The following is a 26,232-nucleotide window of genomic DNA, read 5'->3' on the forward strand; positions in this document are numbered from 1 at the left end:
GCATTGCATATCTCTTCCAAATGCAAGAAACACTACTTAGTATTCTAAAAGACATAGTCTATGCACTTTTCTGAAATTTTCCTAATCTTCTTCTTCTGGGAAACAGATAACTCTCTCTGTTTTCTCTCTTAACATCCACTCAAAACCCACATATCTACTGATTGTTTCTTTCTTTGAAAACTTTCCCGATTTATTTAGCCTCACTCCGTTCACCCCTTGCAATGCTCGAGCTCACTTTGCTTCCCTATCTTGCCCTCATTCCCACCCACCCCCACTTTCATTTAACTTATAGCTATCTACTCAATGCACCTCCTGTACAGCCATCCAATCAGACTTCAATCACTAATACTACACCCACAATTCCTAGTTTTTAGCTATTTATCCCATTAAATTGCATTATTAGACACACCCTTGAACTACCTCCACATCTACTAAGCCCAACCTTACCCTAACACACCCCCTTCTATCTACTGTCTCTCCCTTCTCCCCCTTTTAGCAACCAAGTCTTATCATGTTCAAAATGTACTCCATACATGCCTTACTTATTATAACTATCTTTATAGCATCCCACCCCTCTTCATACCAAAATAACCTCAAGCCCAATCTACACAGTAAATCTCCCACCCAGCTCAATTCAATCATAACCAGACAAATCTCATTTGATATCCCTACTACAATCTACAATCACTCTCCCTTAGAGCTAACCCCTATTAAGATTCCCCTCTACCCTACAAAAGATCGCATAACCATATCATATGACCTACTTATCAAGAAATACCTCCAGACTATTAGGAACATTGCTTTTCAATTAATATTCAGTGGTGACATCCATCCAAATCCTGGATCCTCATATAACCCCAACTGTGATGTAAATTCACCCAATTTAAATTTACATTCCCTTAAAAAAACAACTCACATTTTATTTCTTAACATTAACATAAGAAGCATACATAACAAACTTGATGATCTGCATGCAGCTTTATCCTTTTATGCCCTGGACATCATTCTCCTTACTGAAACATGGCTTAAGCCACACAACAAAGATAATGAATTACTACCCCCAGGCTATAACCTACTTAGAAAAGACCATACAGCTAAAAGAGGAGGAAGTGTTGCCCTGTTATACAAAAATAACTTTACAGTTGTCCCAATAAACATACATATCTCTACTTTCAGTAATGCTGCAACCCCACTAACAAAAGTAGAAATCAGCCCACAGAAACAACTGGACATTCTAGGTTCATATATTCCACCCAGGGCCAATATTAATACACTAGAATCCATAATCCATTAGGCTTCAGAATCCCGTCCTCATAAAACAGTCATTTTAGGAGACTTTAACATAGACTGCACATCAATAAACTCACCCCTCCCCACCTCTCATATAAACCTACATGGCTTCATTCAACTTATCCAATCCCCAACCAGAATAGAGTCACCAAAAAAGAAATCAATTTTAGACTGGATTCTCACCTATTGTCCATCCTTGACACAATACTATGGTACATTACCTGACACCCTAAGTGACCACCTTCATACTTTTCTGTTAAGACAACAAATTAAACCCACAAAAAATAACACCTCGAAACATATATGCTACAGAAACAACTTTAGAGCAGATGACCTAATAGCAGCACTAAACCACTGTAACTGGTCATGCCTCTCAAGCCTTCCCCTTGATGAAGCAGTTGACTACTTTAACTCCACCTTTCTGAACATACTTGACCAATTTGCACCCCCAAGAATTATTCCCATAAAGTTCAACTCTGCCCCCTGGCTCACCAGAAGTACCCGGCTTCTACTAAAAAACACTAGGCATAACAACAAAATGGCTGTTAACAGGCAACTATTTCTTGAACTAAAAATAAGGCTAAAAAACAGATAAGAATGGATAAGAAGACGCACTTCTCCAATATACAAACTAAGCATAATACTAACCCACAAAAAGTTTGGGCAGCCTTAAATAAAATTTTCCAACCTAGTAAAACTACTACTCCACCTCCTATCATTGATACATCTATAAGCAGCATTGCAACATACTTCAATGAATATTTTACTCACATTCTAAAGCTGACTAAAACTCTTCTCTCACAACCCTTCCAAACCTACCTAACTCCTCAACTAACCAAAACTATTTCTCCCTTCAACCAGTTCAGACTACTACAATTCTGAGATACCTGACAAAACTAAAACCCACAACTAAAGCTGCTGATAAACTTCCAGCAGATTAACTTTGAATTGCAGCTCAAGCTTTATCATACCCTGTCTCTATAATTATAAAGAGGTCAATCTCTGAGCTACAAGTCACACTCCTTTGGAAAATCTCACATATAATACCTCACAAAGGTGGTGACTCAATCAAATTATCTAACTACCATCCAATAGCCTGCCGTCCCCACTGTCAGAAATCCTAGAGAAATGTATACATTCCCAAATACTAAAATACCTTCTATCTAACAAGTACTCAACATGGCTTTCTCCCTGGCCATAGCACCACCACAGCCCTTATCAGCTTCACCAAGCATATTAATCAACAGCAAAATGGAGGCAATCTGGTATCAACTGTGTTTTTGGACCTCTCCAAAGCATTTAATACTGTCTCCCATAACAAACTACTGAGTGCTCTCCCAGGATTTAAATTTAATAACTCTGCAATTCTATGCTTTAAAGACTATCTTTCTAACCATAAACAGTCCATTAAACCCTTCACCCCATCACCTTAGATGTGCCTCAAGGATCTAAACTCAGACCCTTGCTTTTCACAATATTCACCAATAACCTTTATAAGGCCACCACTCATGGAGCCTTAGACCAGTACGCGGATGACTCTACAGAACATAAACCAAGAATCCTTCAGAGCCACTGAAACCTGGTTATCAGACTTTCAATTAATACTCAACCCCAGAAAAACACAGCTTATGCTCTTTCACCCATTTAAAGCTACAAATCTCAGTCCACCTTATACAATAATTGCTTCTGACAATACTCACATCACACCATTTGCACATACCAAGCTGCTAGGTGTCATCATTGACCTAAACATGAAATTCGACAAGCACCTATCTCAAACCATAACAAAAGTGCACAAAAAACTATCCACACTCTATACATGTAAAACCTATCTGACTTCTAATAGTAAAACTATCATAGCAAGAACCCATCTACTCCCTACATTACTCTATGCTTCTCCTGTTCTAGTTAACCTAAACAAAGGCGATCTAAACAAACTATCCTCTTGTTACAACAAGATAGCTAAATTCGCTATTGACTCTTTGTATAGATTGCATCATTGCCTAGCCCTTCAGAAACTATCCTGGCTTGAATTTCTAAACTTGCTGACCCTAAACCAGCTCACTCTAGTCCACCAAATTGTCTACCACCCCAATAAAACCTCAACCCTACATGACTTAATTAACCATTATTCCAATAGCTGTCAGTTAAGGTCCACCAACAAAGGGCTGGTTGAAATATCCAAAAGCATTTATACCTCAGGGGACTCCCTCTACTCCTGTACTATTGCAAAAATGTGGAACTCCATACCACTTGAAATTAGGTTACAGGCAAACAAAGTGAGCTTCAAAAATCAACTAAAGTCCTTCCTCATCAAGTCTTGGATATGTACTTGCTCTGACCCAGGCTAACTCCTTCAAACTCGCTCTATCTAAAACATACTATAATTTGCTATAATTTCAGACACATACAACTCCGAGTAATTCAGACTATACCATTGTTCTTGGGACTTTGTATCAAGTTATTCTTCTGATGAATGTCATTATGTATAACTCTGTCTTGAATATTTCTGGATCTTTTCTTTGTACTACTTATACTCATGTGTGTCGTTTTTATGACAGTTTTAGCTGGTTTCTTTTCTAAAATGTTGTATGTTGTTGGTTAATCATATTGTTTGGAGCTTTTCATCCCCGGGCCTCTGCTGAAAATGGGCAACCCTGCCCAATCGGACTTTCCCAGTAAGGCCAAGTTAACAAAAAAATGCATTATTGAACCTGGAGTAGTGAAGTATTTCAGTGTTCTAAACTCAAGCAGGATTGAATTAGATGATATCAGACTCAGATTTAGTTTTGCTGGATATTTCAAATTCATTCATGGTTTATAATCTACATCTCAGGTACAATACACTGAGACACATGTTTGAACTAAAGTGCTAACTGCATAGCATCAAAGCCAATTAAAAGGCTAGTATCGAATCTCTTACCAGGTGTCTTCATATTTGAAAGAAGGACAAGGGGTTGTGTTACAGACAAATGTCATGTGACTGGTTAGAATGTGCAGTGGCACTTGAGAATTTAATTTAAACATTCATCAGAAAATGGGTCCCTCATTTCATGTAAATTGTACTTCTAGAACCTAAAGGTAATAAAGCCTGTTCCAGTCAATGTATAGAATGACAAAATTAGCAAACTGTTGTAAGTACACTATGAAAAATTCATGTATTATGTGATAAATCTGTCTGACTACTTTAAATTGTGACTGTACATCAATGGCATATATACAGATTTACTTCTGCAATTAGTTGTCACTCACTGGGATGAAATATACCTATTCATGAAGTCAATGAACTCTTCTGCTACATCCACTCCTTGGAAAAATATCCCCTGTTAAACAGCATATTTTGTTATTGTATGTTATGGACATGTGTACTACAACAGTTTAATACTACTCTGCACAATGTTTACTTTCACCATTTCATTTCTGGTTGACAGGCTCTGGTCCCATCCTGCTTGATGATGTTACCTGTAAAGGAACAGAAGTCTCACTAGCATCCTGCAATCATAAAGGATGGAGAGTAACAGACTGCAGCCATTCAGAAGATGCAGGAGTAGAATGTGAAACCGGAACAGGTAAATCTGAAAGCAGACAATTTATCTTGTAGAGTATCACTTTACTGCCATGCAAACATCTTATAAATCTAGTACACACTCATTACAGATAACATTTTAATCAGGCGCAGTTTTAATTGCTTCATTTCTCCTGGATGATTATTCTGAGTAATGTATATTATTACTGCAAGAAACCACATTTTCATAGTAGAAGAGGACACTCTGATATACTGGAGGTTAAGCTGAACTATGAATATAGAGCAAAAAGGATTTTTGCAGTTTTTACTCCATGTTAAGAGGGTAAGTACAATACTTTGGTGAAAGAAAGGTCTGATAAGCACACACCCACATCCACAGTATACACACACAGACACCCACATCCATAGTACACACACACACACACACACACACACGCGCGCCCTCACACAAGGTGACATAATTCTGACGGTCATCAAAACTATGTTTAGGTGACATAATTCTGACGGTCATCAAAACTATGTTTCCTACCACATGCCTGACCTCAGTGTTTCCATGATCATCATACAGCAAATGTGCTGGAGCATCAGTGAGGTGCTAATGTATGCTATCACAGCTTTTGCAAAGCTGATTGGGATGGCATCTGGTCTGCATGCTGACATCACAGAGGATTTTGCTCATTTGTGCAGGTTTTGAACGGTACTTTAGGGTTTTTGTATCCTCAAGCTGTCTGTGTGCAGCTGCACGTAGAGGGTATCACCAATCTCATGGCTGTTCCTCTTCCACATCTGGTGGGGAAGCTCATTGTGGGATTGTCAGGAGACAATGCTGATTTGATAGTGCCACATCCTCCTTGACAGTTACTACCAGTGTTGAAGGTGCAACAGCACACTGTGGATGCAAATGTGGATGTGGTACATGCTGAACCTACACATGGCACACCTCAGTGTTTCTGATTATTAACCCCACCATTCTCTGTGCAAGCTTTGGATCATGACACTGACATTTCTTAGAGACCATGTCATCATGGAGGGATATCTGCTTGCTTGGCACATATACCTCCTGAGAATGCTCTGAACCTGTCAGACTGACAAATATATAGTGCAGAAATTTCTGCAGAAGTTGTGTCCACACACACACACACACACACACACACACGCACACACACACACACACACACACACACACACACACACACACACACGTGCGTACACACACACACACACACACACACACACACACACACACACACACACACACACACACATACACACACACACACACACACACACACACACACACACACACACACGCAATATTCACCACCAGCCACCTCTGCCCAATTACACTACATTAAAGACAACACCCTTCTAGGGTTCACAGCTCACCACATGCACCAGGCCAGTTCTCTCACACCCAAACACACACACACACACACACACACACACACACACACACACACACACACACACACACACACACACACACACACACACACACACACACACAAACACAAACACACACACACAAACTCATCCTCATAAGCAGCCCATCTTGCCACAATGCCCACTGTTAACAAGTATCACTGTGGCCATCTGGACCTGTGATATGATGTCACATGTACCCTGCCCTCAGTATTCTGTTACCAGGATAGCCAGTATCTGACACACGGTCTAGCCATTCCATGTACAATATAGCATAGTGCAGTATTAGTTTTACATGTACCGCTGTTACTGTTACTGTTTACTCTAACCCGTAGTTGTGAACCAGACACTGCCTGTTGTTGTCATGGCATACAGCACCTGCCTGCATCGTGCATGGTCATCCCCTGCAACTGGTTCTTCTACAAACTCTTCACAAGACAACTCCTCTGCTGCTAACTTTGGCACATTTGTGCCAATGGCAATACCTTACTGTATTTGTTTTTATACCAACATGTTGTATTACATTGTACTCAGAACAAATCATTTGCTATATGTTTCTGGATCATACTGCAGTGCGCCATCAGAGAGGTCAAAACAGCAGAAGCAGGCCTTCATCAGTCTGAGCACACATTTGATGAAATTTCTGGTCCTTGACAGGGAAGAATTGTGTGGATTGTCTGCCCTGATCTGTGTGTTTCTTGTTGATGTCATTAGCAATGGTGCCAGTGTATGTGTCCAGCATCACCAGTAAGATGACCCTGGGGAAGATTAGCCTGCACAAATTGCTGATATGTTGAATGTCTCACAAATGTGGAAATCATGGTCATTACTTGGTGGTGCACTGACACATTGTATATTGTATCCTGTACATTGCATACTGTCTGTCAGTTAATGGACTGGAATCCCCTGTAGCTTGATATATTATTGTCTCTATGTCCTAGGCGAAGCATTTATAACAATGTGGGTGTAGTCAATGGCTCCAAGTACCTCAGAGAAATGAGCTATGTCATAGAATACCTGCATGATGTTGTTTGTCTCCTCTGTGGAGCATGGGAACCAATGTGCACTTACACATGCTGTTGTATGGAACTGTGGAACTGGTGCAGTGTCCATGAATGAGGCAGATGCTCAGAATAACTCACCATGCTCCAAAAATGGAAAGTCCTTATAGCCAAGACTCTGAATCTTACACATACCTTAGTGTTTACAGGAATGCCTATTCCATACATACCATAAGCCTGCACATAAGTGAGGCACATCTACTAGCTCCTGCATAGTGTCTGTGTCACACAACAATATACAACTTTTTCTGTGTAATAGAGGAACTGAAATCTTAGGCACAGTTGGATCATTCTATAATATGCATGTCCATGACTACTGGCTGTGAGGATGGCCTCAGATGTGTACATTAGTGCTAAACTTACTGCTGCCCCTAACATGATTTTGCTGTTTCTGTTGCTATTTGCCAGGATTTTAAGGAGTACAGCTGCACTGCTGATCACAACTATTTATGTAGCTCATATATGTTTCTGAATCAGTCCTCCATATTGTTTACCCTCATTTGCATTCACCATCACCTTCATTTTAACACATTTGCTCATTTCCATCACATTCTTTTGCATGCCACACTGGCCACAGTAATTCAAGGCCTTACATGACTGTGATGCATGTCTCTGAATTACTCCACGATTTCACTTTTTGCTTTCACCTTTGTTATGCACCTTTTACAATTAACATGAATTTTTCACACAACAACTCATACAAAGCACACACCAAAGAAAAGGAGTGAAATAATTCTATCAGCTTTAAATTCTGTAAGACACTTCAGGTTGCAAAACAAAAACATTTCAAAAATCTAACAAATTTTATAGATGTTGATCACAGAGATACATTTTACCAGAAAACACAAAAGAACTGGGCCGTACTTGCCACAACCAACCACACCAAAAGTGAAAATAAGTCCACACTGTTTATTAGAATATAGATAGACACTCATAGTATAGTAAAAACTTTACAAACCAAATACAAAAACAAAAAACTGATAAAACCACAAATACAATGCTGCAGAGCTTCCAACAAACCAGCTCCAGCAATCCAAAACTTGTTGATCAGCACTTTAGTTTTATTCAATAATAAAACTTGATCAGATTCTGATGAAGTTTTATTATTGTATAAAATGAAAGTACATTGCTGTAGATGGTTTGCCAGAATCTCTGCAACCTTAAGTGTGTGGTTTTATAGTAAAAACTTTCCCTTAGTGCTTTCATACCTATTAACAGCTGGGAACCTCATCTGAGTAAAGTCTTATACTCCATTGCCTCCTTTAAATATCATTAACAATGTAGAGTAATTGTATCAGTCAATCAATACTGTAAATCAAAAACACCAGCCTAACCATCAATAACATCTATGTTGAATGAATTCAGAAATAATCATGAAACTAAATATAAAATATAATTCATAACCAAAACTTAGCTTATCAGACCTAACCCATAAGTCAGCTTTAAAAAGCAGTTAAACTCATCTTCCAATAATATTTAAGAAAAAACTTGATTAATAAAATAAATAAATTTATTGTAATAAAAATATATGTTATAAAGAATAAACAGTAGACAACCTTAATTATTTAAATATGAATGAAATGTAAATATAGATAGCACTGTATTTAAGCAATGGAACGATAGACATGTAATCATTTAGTCTTTCCTTTACAAAAATTATAGCTGTCACCATTCCATTCATAAAAAGGTACCTGACCTATAATGAAAAAGAAGTATTTTTGAAATTAACACAACTAACTGAATACTTATTTGCCAAACAAGCTCCTTCCTTTACAAAAATTATAGCTGTCACCATTCCATTCATAAAAAGGTACCTGACCTATAATGAAAAACAAGTATTTTTGAAATTAACACAACTAAGTGAATGCCTAAATAGGGCATTCATCATCTTACATTTCCTAATATCATTTAGGTGTTCCTTCATTCTGTCCTTCAAGTTTTTTTTGTTTTTGCCCAAATAAAATGTGGGGCAAATGGAGCAATTTGCTAAATACGCAACCCTAGAGGTAATACAACTAAGATGTCCTGGACAACGAATAGTCCTTTTGTAGTTCATAATGCTAATGCCTATACATCTTACATCCTCTGCACTTAACCATCAACTTTTTCTTTACTTCTGCCTTGCTGTGATGTACCTTTACAGTATTCTTGAGGTTCAGTAATTTGCTGTACGTTATATTAGCAAAGGTACCTAATTTTAATTTTAAATCAGGGGTGAATATATTGTCCCATATGAATGTGACTGCATGAACATATTCATCACTATCTGTACTGAAAGGTACAACAAATAAGGTTTATCCGAATCAAAGTGTAACTCCACTTCAATTTTATGTACTTTTACAACAGAACCTATTACTGGACAGAAAATTTAGATTGTCTGCCAAGGCTCACTTCTTTTTTGAGGTTAAAAAGTAGTGTTTTGGTATCCTTTATACTGGAACATATTTAAAGTGTTCTCACCCTCCTCAAAAAAATAAGCATCTTCACTAATAATTCTGGAAAGTCTCACTAATTGACCCATTATGATACCCCTTTTCTGATGAAAAGAATGACAACTAGAAAGGTGTAAATATGTGTTGCAAAATGTTTTTTTCCAGTAAATGTTAGAAGTGTATTTTTGTAGCTTCCTATCTTTTCCACTGTAAACATCCAAGTAATTTATCGTGTCAGCCTGTACCAGATAGGTACATTTCCAAAAAGATGTAGTACTTTCCAAATAACCATAAAACCTGTGTAACTGTGCACCGTCACCTCTCTAAAACAGTAGAATATCATCCAGGAATCTGAAATAGGTTAAGTATGTTACCATTTTACAACTTTCAAAAATAAAAGCACTTGAAGCTCATACTCTTTGTTTTCTTATAAATTATAGCACATGAGACTGTTAGGCCTCCATTTACTAAGAAAAATGAATGAGCTGCTAATCCTTTATTATTGGCAACCTGGTCGTGATCCTCTGTATTTCTTTAATATCTAATTATCAGAAGGTTTGCCTTCTGAAGAAAATTTCCTGTATTACATTACAAATTCCAAAGTAGAAAATGTATTATATGTTAAGGAAGACATTTAATTATCATATGTTCATATAATAGAATTGAATAAACACTGTTTGTTAATCTTGCATATTTTAACATATTTCTGCATTAAGGCATATGCAGTAAACTATACAACAAGCACAAAATACATTTTGGAGAAAACGCTAGATAATGAATGTGTTTCAGAAGAAAGAAATATGCAGTATTGATGCTTGAGAAGAGCAGTGACCATTGCGGTAATGCTCTTCAGATGATAAAATGTTAATAGGTTTGGAAGGAGTGAAATGTAGCTTGTGGAATATTTATGGCTGTAAAAAAACTATATATGAAACATTCTAGCAGTTAGCATTGATAACATCAAGTTCTTACAAGCTCAATATGTCAGAATGCTGCTGATTAAGCAATGGGTAGCTGAAGTGCAAAATATAATTAAAGCATTAGGAAGCCAGGCATAAATTACAGATCAACAGTTGACTGCAATATAAGATAACGCTAATAGAAGTAATCTGAGATTAATTAAAGGATAGGAAAAGTGGAATTTAAAAAGAGTGTCATTTACAATTGACGGTATCACAAAGCACATACAGCAAATCGAGAGTTACTTGCTGCAGTTTATGCTGACAAATAAAAAGGAACAGGTGGAGCCATAGAGAAAATTTATTGGATGGATGGATGGATGTCCATGTGGACCATGCTTGCTTGGCTGTAACTTTAAAAAAGATTTATAGTTTATGAATGTCTTAAGGTAATGTTAGAGTCATAGATGTGAAATTATGATTTTAACTCTCATTTGGGACTCAGATCCAAGACCTCTAGTACACTGTGCAGGTGTTATTACCATATGATGAACAAGTACCTCTTGACAGACAGTTGTTGAGTTTTCCACAAAGAGCCATTTTCCTTTCAGCTAGGAAAGTTCCAACATGGCAAGATCAAATTACAAATTCATATGGGCACAAACACACACACACACACACACACACACACACACACACACACACACACACACACACACACACACAGAAAACGTAGGCACTGCAAGGATCATAAAAGTGAAATGATAATAAAGTGATGTAAGTTAAAATGTAAACTGATGTTCCTAATAATTTTGAAAGTGCTTTCTGCAGATGGATTACTGATCTTTACTAATGGCTAACTTCAGTGAGGTGTCACTATATTCTTGCTATGAAGTAATGGAGGCTAATTACATAGGGATGGTAAATCCAGGCAACTCTGGGATATCATTCAAGGAAGAAAAAGGATAGGAAGAGCTGCAGGTGTCATGTGGAAAAACGGACACTTTTTGTGTAATACAGCATGGAAATGTATATCAGATGGGCCATAGCTTTGTCGGAATATGAAGTATTTTGAACAGGTATGTTTGTTATTGCAAAGATGTAATTCATCTGTGTTGAGATGTAATAAGAAGAGGAGGAGGAGTGTGAGGGCAGCACCAAGGATCAAGTGGTGGAAATTGAAAAAGGGTAATTGTGAGGTGGAGTTCAGGGATGAGTTAAGGCAGGCACTGGGTGGCAGTGAAGAGTTACCAAATAGCTGGGTAACTACAGCAGAGCTAGTAAGGGAGACGGCTAGAAAGGTGCTTGGTATCACATCTGGACAGAGGAAGGATGACAAGGAGACATGGTGGTGGAATGAGGACGTACAGGAGAGTATACAGAGAAAGAGGTTGGCAAAGAAGAAGTGGGATTGTCAGAGAGATGAAGAAAGTAGACAGGAGTATAAGGAGATGAGGTGCATGGCAAAGAGAGAGGTGATGAAGGCTAAGGATAAGGCATATGAAGAGTTGTATGAAAGGTTGGACACTAAGGAGGGAGAAAAGGACCTGTACCGATTAGCTAGACAGAGGGACCGAGCTAGGAAAGATGTGCAGCAGGTAAAGGTGATAAAGGATAATGAGGGAAACATACTCACAAGTGAGGAGAGTGTGTTGAGGAGATGGAAAGAGTACTTTGAGGGGTTGATGAATGAAGAGAATGAGAGGGAGAGAAGGTTGGATGATGTAGGGATAGTAAATCATGAAATACAATGGATTAGCAAGAAGGAAGTAAGGATAGCTATGAAGAGAATGAAGAATGGAAAGGCTGTTGGCCCAGATGACATACCTGTGGAAGCATGGAGGTGTTTAGGTGAAATGGCAGTGGAGTTTTTAACCAGATTGTTTAATGAAATCTTGGAAAGTGAGAGGATGCCTGAGGAATGGAGAAAAAGTGTTTTGGTACCGATTTTTAAGAATAAGGGTGATGTGCAGAGCTGTAGTAACTACAGAGGGATAAAATTGATCAGTCACAGCATGAAGTTATGGGAAAGAGTAGTGGAAGCAAGGTTAAGAAGGGACGTGATGATTAGTGATCAGCAGTATGGTTTCATGCCAGGAAAGAGCACTACAGATGCAGTCTTTGCTCTGAGAGTGTTGATGGAGAAGTACAGAGAATGTCGGAAGGCGTTGCATTGCGTTTTTGTAGACTTAGAGAAAGCATATGACAGGGTGCCTAGAGAGGAGTTGTGGTATTGTATGAGGAAGTAAGGAGTGTCAGAAAAGTATGTAAGAGTGGTACAGGATATGTACAAGGGTAGTGTGACAGCGGTGAGGTCTGCGGTGGGAGTGACGGATGCGTTTAAGGTGGAGGTGGGGTTACATCAAGGATCAGCTCTGAGCCCTTTCTTATTTGCAGTGGTGATGGACAGGTTGACAGACGAGATCAGACAGGAGTCCCCGTGGACTATGATGTTTGCAGATGACATTGTGATCTGTAGTGAGAGTAGGGAACAGGTGGAGGAGACCCTGGAGAGATGGAGATATGCTTTAGAGGGAAGAGGAATGAAGGTCAGCAGGACTAAGACAGAATATATGTGTATGAATGAAAGGGAGGATAGAGGCATGGTGAGGATGCAAGGAGTAGAGGTGGTGAAGGTGGATGAGTTTAAATACTTGGGGTCAATAGTTCAGAGTAACAGTGAGTGTGGAAGAGAGGTGAAGAAGAGAGTACAGGCAGGATGGAGTGGGTGGAGAAGAGTGTCAGGAGTGATTTGTGACAGATGAGTACCTGTAAGAGTGAAAGGGAAGGTCTACAAGAGGGTAGTGAGACCAGCTATGTTATATGGGTTGGAGACAGTGGCATTGACAAAGGCAGGAGTTTGAGCTGGATGTGGCAGAATTAAAAATGTTAAGATTTGCACTGGGTGTGACGAGGGTGGACAGGATTAGGAATAAGTATATTAGAGGGTCAGCCCAGGTTGGAAAGTTTGGAGACAAAGCCAGAGAGGCACGATTACGTTGGTTTGGACATGTGCTGAGGAGGGATGCTGAGTATATTGGGAAAAAGATGCTAAGGATGAAGCTACCAGGTAACAGGAAAAGAGGAAGGCCTAATATAAGGTTTATAGATGTGGTGAGAGAGGACATGCAGGTGGTTGGTGTGACAGAGCAAGATGCAGAGGACAGGAAGAAATGGAAACAGGTGATCTGCTGTGGCGACCACTAACGGGAACAGCCGAAAGAAGATGATGAGATGTAACCTCAAGACTTTACCAAAAGTAAGAACATGGGCCATACACTAGAACTACTCAATTGCAATAAAAACTAGTTAGTAGGCCATCCATTCTCTATCCTATAGTATGTTATGTTTTCAATTGTGTTATAAATATCCAGTGATCATGACTAGCCAACATACTTTTGTTCTTGGAATATATGACACAAGGGCTTCTATATGACAAGGTTCCAGTTTTATCTAGTTTAAGGCTATGGAGACTATAATGTCAGAAATCTGCTTGGTCTTGTATCTGTCATATTTTATTCTCATATTCCTTTTAGAGTTCATAGAGCTCTCTAATTTATGTTACTTCAGTGGCATGTGAAAAACTCTGTCAATAGTGCACCTTAATTTTGAAAGCATTATCTCCTAAATAGTCATATATTATTTGAGAATTGTTTCAATGAAAGTTTTTTTGTAATTGTCAGGAATGCAGTGATAAATATTGAGAAACCTTTTTATTGTTAGTTGGATTAACTTTGAACATAAGCATGCTTGTTTAAACTTTGAGATACAAATTAAGAGGACTTCAATATCTGGTAACAATAAAATAATCATTAGCATCAATGACGATGACACAGAAATTGATGCTTTTTATGATATAAGGAAGGATTCCAGATATAATATTAAAGTGCAAGCATCTGGATGGCTGATCTAAATAAAAGCACTTATGAAGCATTTAGCAACAGGGAAGTAAATATTGTGGGAAGAAATAGCCAGGGAATTGTTATGGCTAGGCTTGTATCGGCCCTAAGGCCGATAGCCTAATACCAACCTATGAATCTGTAATCACGGCTGCACAGGTAAAAATCACACTCTCCAAAGCCAAGAACACAGCATCCATGGGACCTGACAACATCCCAGGCTGCGTATACATGAACTACAGAATGAACTGGCACCCCACCTAAGTACCATGTTCAATCATAGCCTCACCTCAGCCTTTGTGCCCATTGAATGGCATACAGCAACAGTTATCCCACTCCACAAAAAGAGAGCCACCATGGACCACGGGAACTACTGCACCATTAGCCTGACGAGCCTGGTCTGCAAGGCTATGGGGCGTATCATCATGGAACTTATAAACAATGACATTGGTAATCTCCAAACTCTGGACCCTACTCAGTTCAGGTTTGTAAAAGGCAGATCATGTCTCCTAAACTCGATAGACTTCTTTGAAGCGGTCACCAAAGCTGTAGATGAGGGTAAGGTGGTACACACAGCCTATCTAGATCTCGCCAAGGCTTTCGACACCATCCCCCACTCTGGAATTATAGACAATCTCACTAAACTAGGTATAAATCCCTATGTCACAAGATGGGTTGCCAACTGGCTCAAAGACTGAACACACACTGTGAAAGTACCTGACTCTAAATCCAACTTCAGTCCAGTGACAAGTGGAGTACCACAGGGTTCAGTCCTAGGTCCTCTCCTGTTTGGTATCTACTTCTCTGAAGTACAGGCTAACACAGAAGGTCTTTGGCTAACAAAGTTTGTAGATGACTGCAAACTAGGAGCCAAAATCAAATCTCCTAACGATGTGGACATCCTACAAAAGGGCCTTACTGAGACAGATGCCTGGTGTGAAAGCCATGGCCTCAAGCTCAATGCCAAAAAGGGCATTGTCATCCCTTTTGGTAAAAACTCTGTACCCATGAACTACCATATAGGTGGTAGTCTACTTAACACCAAAAGTGTGATAAGAGACCTTGGGACACAGGTGGACAGTATTCTCTCCTTTGATAATCACATCGCCACAGTAGTCAGGAAATCCTTCTACATGGCACACATCATCAAAAAAGGTTTCTCATCCAGGAAAAAATTAGGTCATTGTTCCTCTCTACTCATCACTCATTAGACCCATTGTAGAGTGCAACACACCTTTTGATATGTACTTCACAAGACATCTACAACAACTGGAAAGGCCACAGAAATACCTCACAAAGAGGATTACGGCCTCAAACAGATGCCCTACGCAGACCGTCTAAAAAAACTCCAGCTTTACTCTGTCGCATATCGCCTACTCAGAGGCGATCTTTGCCTAACATACAAAGCTATGTCAAACCCAGAGCTGTTGGATATGCTCCACATAAAGAAATCCCAATCCCTCCCAGCTACACGCTCTAGGGACCTAAACATTGTCACCACAATAAACAGAACATGCTGGAGGGATAGATTCCTGTCTCAGAGACTTCCCGTACTCTGGAACAAACTACCTATCTATATCAAACAAAGCTCCTCATTAGCACTCTTCAAGAAAAATCTTGATGATTGGATGGGAGATAGGAAATTCACCCAGGGGATCACTTCTCTGGCTCTGCTTGACAGGGGCACAGGAAAATAATTTTCTTGGGTGACAAAAGCCAGGGTACTGTTTGGCTAGACTTATATAGGCCCTAGGGCCAATAGCCTAGTACCTACCTATGAACCTATGATGGGGGAACACTGACTTTAATAGCACATGTGATGGTTATTAAAGGAAATTATATTAGTATCAAGATGAATGCAGAGTTTTGTGTCACTTAGGCTAGTAGAAATTTTTTATCTTTCAGCTATATAAAACAGCAAAAATGTATAAGAAACCTAGCTCTTCTGTTTAATTAGAGCAAAAAGGTATAAGAAACCTAACTCTCCTGTCCAGAAATAGCATAACAGACTGGCAGACAAGTTGAGTGCTTTGCAGTGATTTGATAGTGAAAAATGAGTGAAGCAGTAATGAGATCCAAATGTTGCATCCTCTAGGGCTCCCTTGAAGAAACACATGTTTAAAAGAAAGATAGTAAGGGATTTTTAAAGAATCAATGTAGTATAAGAAAAGGCACAGGAGGGGAAACAGGGAAGAATTTGCATCATTGCATCATCTAAACGGAATAGCTCAGAATACATGCCTGTATGTTGTTAGAGGACATTGAAAATGTTGTATAGAAGGACCTACCATCTATGAACATCACAATGTATATGTGTATATGTATCTGCATGTCTATATGCGTATGTGTGCATGTGTGTGCATGTGTGTGTGTGTGTGTGTGTGTGTGTGTGTGTGTGTGTGTGTTTTTATATATATATATATATATATATATATATTCACTTTATATACTCGAAATCCTGAAATACTGAATTTCAGAATCTGGATCCCATAAAGTGGAAAACCTAAAACACCGAACACTCAGAAGCATGAAATCCTAAATCACGACTTCTATACAACACACACACACCACACACATGCACATACATATACACACACCTTCCTCCCTACAAACAAACACACAACCCAATCCTAACTACAAGCAGGGGTGCAAGCCCCCCTGCACCCCCCATGTGGGAGGCTGCACCCCCACTCCCCCACTTAAATATACTAATTCCAAGGTCGCACTACATACACAAACACATGGAACACCACCACACAAGCTACATCCCCCTCACACACACACACCATAGTAACAAACCACACTAACACACACTACAGCCCCTACCCAAAACCCTTAAAACATAAACACTTACCTGAAATCATTAACATAGCACAACACCAGAACTGCTAATTCAACATCTCCAAAATGTGAGATTTTGAACTTCTGACTGTTCATTGTTTTAGGTTTTCCACTTTATGGGTTTGAGATTCTGAAATTTGATATTTCAGGATTTCAAGCATATAAAGTGAATCCATATATGTGTGTGTGTGTGTGTGTGTGTGTGTGTGTGTGTGTGTGTGTGTGTGTGTGTGTGTGCATGTACGTGTGTGTGTGAGATATATATATATATATATATATATATATATATATATATATATATATATATATATGGTTCCCCTTCACAAAGTCGAAGGTTCCGAAACTCGAAATACATATGACCGATGCCATATGTTCGATTTTTGGAAGCTCGACTTCATGAAAGGGAACGAAAAAAAAAAATGTAACACAAAAATGTGCTTCTGCAGGGGTCAGGCTCCCCTGCACCCCCCACACCTCCCACTACTTATTTATTCCAACTCCGAGATCGCACTACAGGGCAGAAAGAGAAATCTCCCGTTCTGTACTGTATGCCCATTCACACAGTCGAGCTTCTACAATTTCGAGCATATGGTCTCGACCATATGCGTTTCGAGATTGTGGCGGTTCGACTTTGTGAGGGGGAACCATAAATATATATATATATATATATATATATATATATATATATATATATGTATGCAAGATATATAAACCGAAGGGTAAAATGGTCACACAGACAAACCATTCAGTAAAAACTGGAAGAAAACACAGCCAAGCTAAATTTTTAACAGTGTGATACCTTAAACCTCCTGTAATGGAGACCCATGGGATATATGCAAAGGACCTCTTAAGGAGATCAAGTGTTTCAACTACATGGCTTCTGAATAAGGAAGAAGTAAGTAAGTAAGAAAGTCATATTTAGTACAATAGTAAAGTTTCACTCTTAATGCCACTAAATGTAATACTGTCAGATATTTGAAAAAATATGCTTTGATGTATATTCCATTTGATGTGGTATATTAACAATCACCTTGGCTTTAACACAAATAAATGTAGTACATCATTTTTCAGAATGAAATCAAATTTTCTTAGACAAACAGCATGGCTTTCACCTAAAGTACAATACACTTGTTGCTGTATATTCCACATTTACAATAAAATGGACAATGGGTTTCTTAACAGGGCTATTCATCTCTACATGAAATGATGTCTTTCCTCAACTGAGATTTTTTTCTTTTATGACCTACCAGAGACTGTGCCCTTCCCATAGATTCATTAACCACATCCAAGGGCTCCTCCCCTCATTGGGCCACTCCTCCCCCTACGGAGCATCATTATTGAATGCCTCCCTGTTGGTGTTTGCATCCAGATATGCTAATCACCCTCATTTGTCTTGGGCATATTCTGGGCCCTATACCTTTATAGCAAACCAGAAAAAAGATGGGCAGCACTGAAAACATGGAATTATCAACCATTTATTGTGGTAACACCATGCGATGCAGGGTAGTGTGCAAAGCACAATCCCCATAAAATCAGACTGGTTTCAGCAAAAACACTTGCCTTCTTCGGTGATAACAGCTTTATGGGCAAACACTTGCCAAAATATATACACACAGTAGCAAGCACAAATGTTTTCCATTGGTTAATTTATAAATTCTCATTTAAACCTGGGGAAAACAACCCCCCATCTAATTATCCAACTTTTCTCCTTTTTATTAAGTAAATCATGACAACCCATTTTATTAGCCTTATCTCCTTCAATTCTGTCAATAATAGTACATCTAAACTCTGCTGCAGGATGTTTAATAGAGTGTTTGTATAAGGCATTAGAAAGCCTTTGATTTCTAATTTCACTCATATGTTCAGAAATATGAATTCGCAGGAGACGTGAGGTTTGGCCAATATAAAAAGCAGAACAAGAACAAGTTGTTAAGTAAATCAGCCAATCAGTGGTACAGTTACCTAAAAACTTAATTTCATAAACAGTAACCTTGTTCTTACTTGTAAATTGTTTAGACTTCAAAACAAATTTACAAGATGTACAATGACCACAGGGCACACAGCCTATCATTCTTATACCAGTTAATGTAACTTAGTGACTATTCGATTGTAAATTCACCCTGTGTTTATAATGGCTAAAACAGGAGCCCATTGTAACTTAGTGACTATTCGATTGTAAATTCACCCTGTGTTTATAATGGCTAAAACAGGAGCCCAGTGTTCTGCCCCTTCGAAAAGAAAAGAAACATCCGGGTGTGAGTATTTCAGATAATGTGTTGTCCACAAGTAAAATACTCCAATTTTTTACTTAATGTCCCTAAGTATGTTGATGTTCCACCTAAAGGTAGTAACAAACTTCATGGTGGAACTATCATTTGGATTTTCCTCCCTCTAATCTAATTATGTTGATCTATGTTGTTTAGATGTCCAGTCACTGGCTAAAGCAATATTATCATGTTTATAACCCCTTGTTATAAATCTGTTAATAAGATCTTGTTTATAATGTTCATAGGAATTATCAGAAGAACAAATATGCCTCATGCGTAAAAATTGTGATTTAGGAATATTCTGGATGATGTGACGTAGATGGAAACTCGTAGCATGTAGCAAGGTATTATACTTTGGATGTTTATAAAACACTGTGCTGCTCAAAGTGTTTATCTAGATCCCTTAATATTTTTATATCCAAAAAAATTGATTTGTTGGACATGATAATGAGCAGTAAATTGGATGCCCCATTTGTTATCATTCAAGTAGTCAACAAGTTCAGCTAAATACACACTGTCCAACCTCCATACCATCCAACAATCATCCAAATATCTCCGCCATATGTCAATCTCATCCAGAAATATGTTATGATTCACATCATTGATGAGTTGTTATTCCGTATATCCCATGAACAGGTCTGCATAAATTGTGGCAAATGATGCTCCCATAGCAGTACTTTTAACTTGCCAGTAACACTCCCCATTGAAATAAAACACATTTTTTGTCAAGACGTGTTGTAGCTCATCTTTTTCTTTTAGCATGTAACCTTATGGAGAGCAAGATAGTCACCTCCTGAAAAAAGGAAAGATATTTTTATTTTATTTTTTTTTTAATGATTCATTCCCTCCCTCCCTTTAAGGGTCAGAAGAATTACTTGACTCCCTCCAGTCTCAAACTCAGGTGAGTGACGTCTCAGACAGATTCTAGTTCTATGTGCCAGCAGATTGCTCTATCTATAATTTTAAATTTTTACAGTTAGTGTGGAGTTAACTGAATGAATGCCAGCCCAGTGCACATGTGATGCATTACACAGTGAATCTTGTTTATTCAGATCACATAGTTTTAAAACTAACTTTCTGTAATGGCTATTTTTTATGACAGCTTCTCCTTACTACCATTTTGTTTTACAGATGTTGAGAAGTGGAGTAAACGGTACAGCCTGGACAAGTCTGATGACTTCTCTGAGGCTCTGGGTAAATTATATGATAGTAAGTGGCACTGCGACTTTCACATTCGGGTTATGACCACAGAGAAGACAAAGAACACAACTATCTGTACCCATCAGCTCATACTTGCTATGAACACTGATGCAGAGTTCCTGTTGAAAAACAATGTTGCATCCTACACAATGAAAGTGACTGATGAGTGCTTTCCCTACGTTGATGATTTTATAAGGTATTGTGATGACTAGCACAATAACTCTTTTACAAATTCTTGTATTTGACAATGTGTATGGTAATATAATTATTTACACAATGAAAGAATCGTGTTTGGATAGGGCTGAAGATCTTATTGACACAGAGTGTGTGATAATCCCTGTGATGGATCAGGTTAGGAAGAATGGTGCATTCTGTTTAGCGATAAGTATTATGCTATTGATCTGAAAGCAGCACATAATGAAACAATTTCAGAGACAGAAACTACAGAATGCGGGGCAGTTAGTGCAGAGAATTAGAGCTATTAGCTTTTTCTTGTAGTCCAGAACATGATTCCCTCAGCCTCCATTTGCCTACTGTTTGACTGTGAGTAAATTACTTAACCAATCAGCATTCTGGTGAAATTGGCTAGAACGCATACCTAGTAAGTACCTCTGAAACGATAATTGTATACTAAAATAGCTCATTTCATAGCTCAGAAATTCCATGGGGTATACTGTGATGGGACATGACCTTTTCCATGTGGCTGAAGTCCTTGGGCTCTAACCCACAGCTCATCAAATACATTTATTTTTTATTTATGCATGGTTTGTTGATGGGGGTTAATGCAACTAAGCCAACAACATCTTTTTAGGGGAGAACCAATGTGTTACTCATACCAACTGCGGAACATTTGGCTAGAGAAATTCTTCTTCTGTTTTTGTGACCTCACTTCCAGTGTAGAGATGATCAGGAATGTACAGAGAGCATGTCAGAGACTGCTGTGAGTATGATAGAGACGGATGAATTGAATTGTAGTTCATTGCAAACAACTATTGCTCATGTTACTGATCTTACAGAAGATAGCCTCAAGAATGCCATTTTACTTAAAATTATGGATGAAATGGAATGAAATGATGCTGCTGCTGTTTCTTGGGGAGAGGTTTCAAAGTGACTTGACCCTATTCTTCAGGCTTCCTCTTCAGGTGGCATAATGATGTAATCATACTGGGAGACATGGAATCAAATGATACTGCTGCTGTTTCTTGGGGAGAGGTTTCAAAGTGACTTGACCCCATTCTTCAGGCTTCCTCTTCAGGTGGCATAATGATGTAATCTTACTGGGAGACACAAGTCTGAGTCTGAGGGAACATAACAGTTCTGCTGTGGATACTGGGGTGCTGAAATCCTATACTGCTGTCACTGGGGCAAATGACAAATGCTTCTGTGTGTTTTGGATTTCGTCGACCAGTCATGAGTTTTATACATAAAAATGAACAATCCATGATTGGTATGCTTTGTGGGACTCAGTTTTGTGCCTTTAGGATTGAACTGCCATAACAGGTCTATATTACATAGTCGGAGTATACCAACTTCGAATGTGATATGGTCGAAATCATAAGTTCAAAGTTGTCATACTTTGAATGGGGAAAAAAAAGAAAAAGAAAAACAACATACCTGAGGGTTGTAAGCAGGGGTCAAGCCCCCTGCACCCCCCCCCCGCTCTTTAAATATACCAACTCCGAGGTCGTACTACAGTGCAGTAAAGGAAATTTTCCCTTTACTGCACTGTAGTGCTACCTCAGAGTTGGTATATTTAAAGTGCGGGGGTGTGGGGGGTGCTGGTGGACTTGCCCCCCTGCGTATCAACTTTTATTTTCTTTTACCTTTTTTATGTTTTTATATGTAGCTAAAGTTCCGTCCGGACATATGTATTCATACATATGGTAGTCGAAGTTACGGAACTTCAACTATGTAATATAGACCCGCCTTAATGTTTGAGTTCTCATACATTTGGGCAACCCTTTGCTGAACTAACTGTAGAATCTTGTTAGTCAGTTGTTATTTATTTGAAGAAAAACAACAGGACTTTTCATGAAATCTATACCTTTTATAGGCCAAGAATTTTTGGATTAAAAATAAAATAACAGTACAACTGCAAATTTCTAAATTTGAAAAAAGAGATGTTTCTTCTGTTTTTCCTTGGATTGTCAGAAAATATATTCTACTTATCAGAGGTGCCGGAAGCTATTGGGCAGAGGGTGAGAGGGGCACTTAGTGATCTTAAAAGGGCATTTTTAAAACTATTTACTACCCCAATATAGGATCACTTGGAGGACATTTTAAGCTTAGCCAATTTCCCTTTTGGTGCTTGAATTAACATTTCCTGATTGGTCTTAAGTATCTCATGGCTGATAATTGTATATTAGCCCTAGTGAGAATAACTGTGATCATGCCATAGATAATATGTGGGGACCCATGAAAGGGATGCAACATTTAGGAACTGCCTCTATCCATTAGTGGCACAAGGGCAATCCTGGAGTACATTTTCTGTTGCCATCGTTAGATCCCAGTTGCATTTGAATATGGACAGGGATGAGCTTAGTTGTACTTGAATGGATAGTCTGTTCCGGAACAGTGGTAGCCTCTGCGATATATATCCATCTCTCCACAACATTCAGTTTAGATACCTGGACTGAGAATTTCTGATGCCGTTTGACTTGCTGATGTTCAGTAAGTCCATCAGTACTGGGTGGGAGGATGCCTTGTATGCCAGACACAGGTCACCTCTAAGCACTGTGTAGGATACTGAGTATAGTGATAAATCTGTGAGGTGGCCCACACAAGTCCTATTGTTTAAAACTTGTATCCTTTTAGTAAGGTACCTCTGTGGGTATTCCAATTGTTGCATGGGTCTGGACAGATACATGCCAAAGTGGGCATTGTACAAAATGATTGCCAAATGAGGGCTTTGTAAAGGGGGATAATAATATCTCTAGATCTAGTAGCAATCAATTTGTTTATAAGCTGTGCAACATAGAAAGACTTTATGACTCTGGGCACATGTCGGTCAAAAGTTAGGTCACTGTACACACAGGTTCCCAAATGCCAAACAACTGGGTCAGTACTCAGGGGGTATTATCAATCTGGCAGTTCCCTGGAGAAGATGACTTCCCAAAGGATATGATAATGTATTTTTTGGAGTTTAGTTTCAATTCATGATTCTGGTGCCAGTTATTGTTTGGGACAAACCTTCCTGCTTGATAGTTAAGTCATTTGGGGATTCAGTAACTGCTCCTAGCTTGCAGTCATCTCAAACTTAGTCGGTCAAAGCCCTTTAGTATTTCCTTTTACTTTTGTGATGCATATGCCAAACAGAAAAAGTCGCAGCACTGAACTTTGGTGGACACCATTGGTGACTGGTCTCTTTGTAGTGGTAACTTGAGGTCCACAATCTATAGAACTGCACTGACATGTTCAACAATATAACTGTTATTAGTTATTAAAATAACAATGAAAACCATAAACTACCAGAAGTTGGAATGAAACAACAAAGTGCCAGTTGTATGAAATAACAAGCGCTTTCTTTTCTTTATTGTCAACCACCAAACAAAAGTGCTTATTATTTTTTACAACTGACACTTTGTTGTTTCATTCCAACTTCTGAGCATTTTATAGTAAATAGTGCAAAATACCAGAACTGCATCATGGTAAAATGGGGTCCTAGGCAGAGTAATACATTGGGCCACCCCAGAGCATCCCCTCCTGCAGCAACCTCCTACCCGTCCAGCAGCAGCCCCCTCCACAGCCACTCCAGTGATCCATTACTTGGCTATTTCTCCTCCATTACAATAAACACTGTTCAAACCTGTCAGTGTGCATACTGTTTTCTTATTTACTTCTACAGTGATTACAGATATTGAAATAAAACAGCACAAACACTGATAGCTAAACAAGCAGTACAGTCTCACAATGAAAACAGACTTGGCATGAGCAGTAAACTTCTCTATCCTTGAAACTCACATTTTTTGAAAGAGCATGAAAACCCCCATTCATTTTGCATCTGGCCAGTGGAGGACTAAGCTTACCTCTAGGCTGTTTTCAAACCATAGGCTCCTTACACATTTTTAGAGCCATGCATACATGCATGCTTTCTTTGATTCACCTTCCTGATTGTATTAAATTATATTTCTTGTATAATACAGCACACATGTTAGATCGTGTTTTAAATTTATTGTTTTGAACTTTTTTCCAGTAAGCAATGAAACAAAATTTGTGAACCAATAATGACAAAACTGTCCAATTCCAAACTTTTCCATCATAAAAGTCTACTCAAACTTCTGTCATTACAATCCACCAGTATCAGTAAATATACACAATCTCTGCAGAAGTAAAAGTCATCTAAATAATTCCACATTAAATGGATCTGTAACTAATGCAGAGGTTGCTGCTAGCAAACAACTTCATATTTAATTGTTTCATCTATAAATAAAGTGCCTGATTCCCCTGTTACATTAAAAAAATGATAAGCTTGTAATATTGCTATAGTATAGGGAATGGATGGCAAACTGATAACAGGTACATACTTGCTAGATAACTCCTCCAAAGGAGGACTGCAGCATCTTCTCCCTTTAAAGTACAACACAGTACACTATCAGCAACCTAGCTGCCTAATCTGGGAGTAGAACCCACAGCCTTCTGTATCAAGAGCAAGTATGCTACCTGTTATGCTACTAGCAATGCAAGATGACTTGCCATAATCAGCACTAAACTTATCTTCCACTGAAGCTCTCAGTTCCTTGTAAAATCCATTTGACACTCACCCAAATCTCTCAACTTTGCAGCAGAAGAAATCTGGAAAAATGTATGGGTTGGGGGGGGGGTTAAAGGCCAAAACCCAGGGACACATTTTAAACACTGCTTGTATAATCTTAGAAAGTTGCTAGAATAAAGTGTTTTGTGTTACCATGTGCTTCCTGAAAGATAGGAAGACTAAACTTAAAAGGCTATCATTATTTAGTGAATTCAGTTCTCGCTGATTTGCCAAAAAAACACAAATTTTAAGAGGAACAGACCAAAAATATGAGCCAAATATTCTGTGAAAATCTGGACATTTGAAAGCTATAGACTCAACTCCTTGAATCACAAGTGGTGGCATGGGTGGAGAATTCAGGCTCTTGCTTCTTGTACTTAAGGTACAGGGTTTGAGCCTGAACACACACGCAGTAACACTAACCACCAAGTATACCTAACTGGGGAGTTATACACACACATACCCCTACCTCTCCCCCAGCAAGGCAACAGCTATTGTGATCACACACACACCTCTCCCCCAGCAAGTCAAAAACAAAACAGCAGCAGATGTGAGTAGAAAACTGTACCGTAATGTATTTTAAAATTGTGTTGTTGGCAAGAATGCATGCACGCATAGACGCATTGGGCTATAGAAGACATTGCT

At 38.7% G+C, this 26,232-nt stretch overlaps 1 protein-coding gene across 1 annotated transcript in view; it reads left to right on the forward strand.

The window, feature by feature from the left end:
- Positions 1 to 26,232, forward strand: part of LOC122816309 (galectin-3-binding protein-like) — a 242,789-nt gene that overhangs the window by 112,075 nt on the left and 104,482 nt on the right. The window contains exons 4-5 of the mRNA XM_044089041.1: positions 4,722 to 4,859; positions 20,769 to 21,033. Of these exons, the coding sequence (XP_043944976.1) occupies positions 4,722 to 4,859; positions 20,769 to 21,033 (403 nt within the window). The remainder of the gene's footprint in view (positions 1 to 4,721; positions 4,860 to 20,768; positions 21,034 to 26,232) is intronic.

The sequence above is a fragment of the Protopterus annectens genome, chromosome 12.part0 (genome assembly GCF_019279795.1).
Source record: "Protopterus annectens isolate FY-2018-M chromosome 12.part0, PAN1.0, whole genome shotgun sequence".
Lineage (NCBI taxonomy): Eukaryota > Metazoa > Chordata > Ceratodontiformes > Protopteridae > Protopterus > Protopterus annectens.